Source organism: Pelobates fuscus, chromosome 5 (assembly GCF_036172605.1).
Source record: "Pelobates fuscus isolate aPelFus1 chromosome 5, aPelFus1.pri, whole genome shotgun sequence".
In the NCBI taxonomy this organism is placed as follows: domain Eukaryota; kingdom Metazoa; phylum Chordata; class Amphibia; order Anura; family Pelobatidae; genus Pelobates; species Pelobates fuscus.
In genome coordinates this window covers 54,486,690-54,489,891 of record NC_086321.1, presented here as the reverse complement: position 1 = coordinate 54,489,891, position 3,202 = coordinate 54,486,690, and the positions used below count along the sequence as shown (strand labels likewise).

Here is a 3,202-nt window from a genome sequence, read left to right as displayed (position 1 = left end):
GCAGTGAGGGGATATTATATTACATACAGACACTATGCAGCAGTGAGGGGATATTATATTATATACAGACACTATGCAGCAGTGAGGGGATATTATATTATATACAGACACTATGTAACAGTGAGGGGATATATATTATATACAGACACTATGCAGCAGTGAGGGGATATTATATCATATACAGACACTATGCAGCAGTGAGGGGATATATATTATATACAGACACTATGCAGCAGTGAGGGGATATTATATTATATACAGACACTATGCAGCAGTGAGGGGATATTATATTATATACAGACACTATGCAGCAGTGAGGGGATATACATTATATACAGACACTATGCAGCAGTGAGGGGATATACATTATATACAGACACTATGCAGCAGTGAGGGGATATACATTATATACAGACACTATGCAGCAGTGAGGGGATATACATTATATACAGACACTGTAGCAGTGAGGGGATATATATTATATACAGACACTATGCAGCAGTGAGGGGATATATATATATTATATACAGACACTATGTAGCAGTGAGGGGATATATATATTATATACAGACACTATGTAGCAGTGAGGGGATATATATATTATATACAGACACTATGTAGCAGTGAGGGGATATATATATTATATACAGACACTATGTAGCAATGAGGGGATATATATTATATACAGACACTATGTAGCAGTGAGGGGATATATATTATATACAGACACTATGTAGCAGTGAGGGGACATATATATTATATACAGACACTATGTAGCAGTGAGGGGATATATATTATATACAGACACTATGTAGCAGTGAGGGGATATATATTATATACAGACACAATGTAGCAGTGAGGGGATATATATTATATACATACACTATGCAGCAGTGAGGGGATATATAGATTATATACAGACACTATGCAGCAGTGAGGGGATATATAGATTATATACAGACACTATGCAGCAGTGAGGGGATATATATTATATACAGACACTATGTAGCAGTGAGGGGATATTATACTATATACAGACACTATGCAGCAGTGAGGGGATATATAGATTACATACAGACACTATGCAGCAGTGAGGGGATATTATATTATATACAGACACTATGCAGCAGTGAGGGGATATTATATTATATACAGACACTATGCAGCAGTGAGGGGATATATATTATATACAGACACTATGCAGCAGTGAGGGGATATATATTATATACAGACACTATGCAGCAGTGAGGGGATATATATTATATACAGACACTATGCAGCAGTGAGGGGATATATATTATATACAGACACTATGCAGCAGTGAGGGGATATATATTATATACAGACACTGTGCAGCAGTGAGGGGATATATATTATATACAGACACTATGCAGCAGTGAGGGGATATTATATTATATACAGACACTATGCAGCAGTGAGGGGATATATAGATTATATACAGACACTATGCAGCAGTGAGGGGATATATATTATATACAGACACTATGCAGCAGTGAGGGGATATATATTATATACAGACACTATGCAGCAGTGAGGGGATATATATTATATACAGACACTATGCAGCAGTGAGGGGATATATATTATATACAGACACTATGCAGCAGTGAGGGGATATTATATTATATACAGACACTATGTAACAGTGAGGGGATATTATATTATATACAGACACTATGTAACAGTGAGGGGATATTATATTATATACAGACACTATGTAACAGTGAGGGGATATTATATTATATACAGACACTATGTAACAGTGAGGGGATATTATATTATATACAGACACTATGTAACAGTGAGGGGATATTATATTATATACAGACACTATGTAACAGTGAGGGGATATTATATTATATACAGACACTATGTAACAGTGAGGGGATATTATATTATATACAGACACTATGTAACAGTGAGGGGATATTATATTATATACAGACACTATGTAGCAGTGAGGGGACATATATATATTATATACAGACACTATGTAGCAGTGAGGGGATATTATATTATATACAGACACTATGTAACAGTGAGGGGATATTATATTATATACAGACACTATGTAGCAGTGAGGGGACATATATATATTATATACAGACACTATGTAGCAGTGAGGGGATATATATTATTTCTGTAGCTGTCAGAAAGTTCATACAGACCTCTCAGCAAGGCCATTGTCAGGATGGGTGTGTGGCTGTCAGGCTGGGTAAGGTCAATGTCGGCCTGCACCGCTCTCCTTTACAGCTTTATCAACAGATCCTCCCCCTCAACTTTCACCCAGATCCTGCCCCTCCCCCAGCGTGTGCACAACTTTGTCCAGGCTGGATCTCTGCACCCTGCAATGGGGATAACAATCATTATCCCTGCAATATTGGATAACTCCTGCCATAGAGAGTGATAATCCCTGCAATATGGGTTAACTCCTGCCATGGGGAGTAATAATCCCTGCAATATGGGTTAACTCCTGCCATAGAGAGTAATAATCCCTGCAATATGGGGATAACTCCTGCCATGGGGAGTAATAATCCCTGCAATAAGGGGTTAACCCCTGCCACGGGGAGTAATAATCCCTGCAATATGGGTTAACTCCTGCCATGGGGAGTAATAATCCCTGCAATAAGGGGTTAACTCCTGCCATGGGGAGTAATAATCCCTGCAATATGGGTTAACTCCTGCCATGGGGAGTAATAATCCCTGCAATATGGGTTAACTCCTGCCATGGGGAGTAATAATCCCTGCAATATGGGTTAACTCCTGCCATAGGGAGTAATAATCCCTGCAATATGGGTTAACTCCTGCCATGGGGAGTAATAATCCCTGCAATATGGGTTAACTCCTGCCATGGGGAGTAATAATCCCTGCAATAAGGGGTTAACTCCTGCCATGGGGAGTAATAATCCCTGCAATATGGGTTAACTCCTGCCATGGGGAGTAATAATCCCTGCAATATGGGTTAACTCCTGCCATAGGGAGTAATAATCCCTGCAATATGGGTTAACTCCTGCCATGGGGAGTAATAATCCCTGCAATATGGGTTAACTCCTGCCATGGGGAGTAATAATCCCTGCAATAAGGGGTTAACTCCTGCCATGGGGAGTAATAATCCCTGCAATATGGGTTAACTCCTGCCATGGGGAGTAATAATCCCTGCAATAAGGGGTTAACTCCTGCC

At 39.2% G+C, this 3,202-nt stretch overlaps 1 protein-coding gene across 1 annotated transcript in view; it reads right to left on the bottom strand.

Annotated features, from left to right (window-relative positions):
• ACAA2 (acetyl-CoA acyltransferase 2) overlaps nt 1-2,295 on the bottom strand; it is a 22,976-nt gene extending 20,681 nt beyond the window's left edge. The window contains exon 1 of the mRNA XM_063456801.1: nt 2,190-2,295. Within this exon, the coding sequence (XP_063312871.1) occupies nt 2,190-2,205 (16 nt within the window). The 5' untranslated portion in view covers nt 2,206-2,295. The remainder of the gene's footprint in view (nt 1-2,189) is intronic.
• Nucleotides 2,296-3,202: the final 907 nt, after the last annotated feature.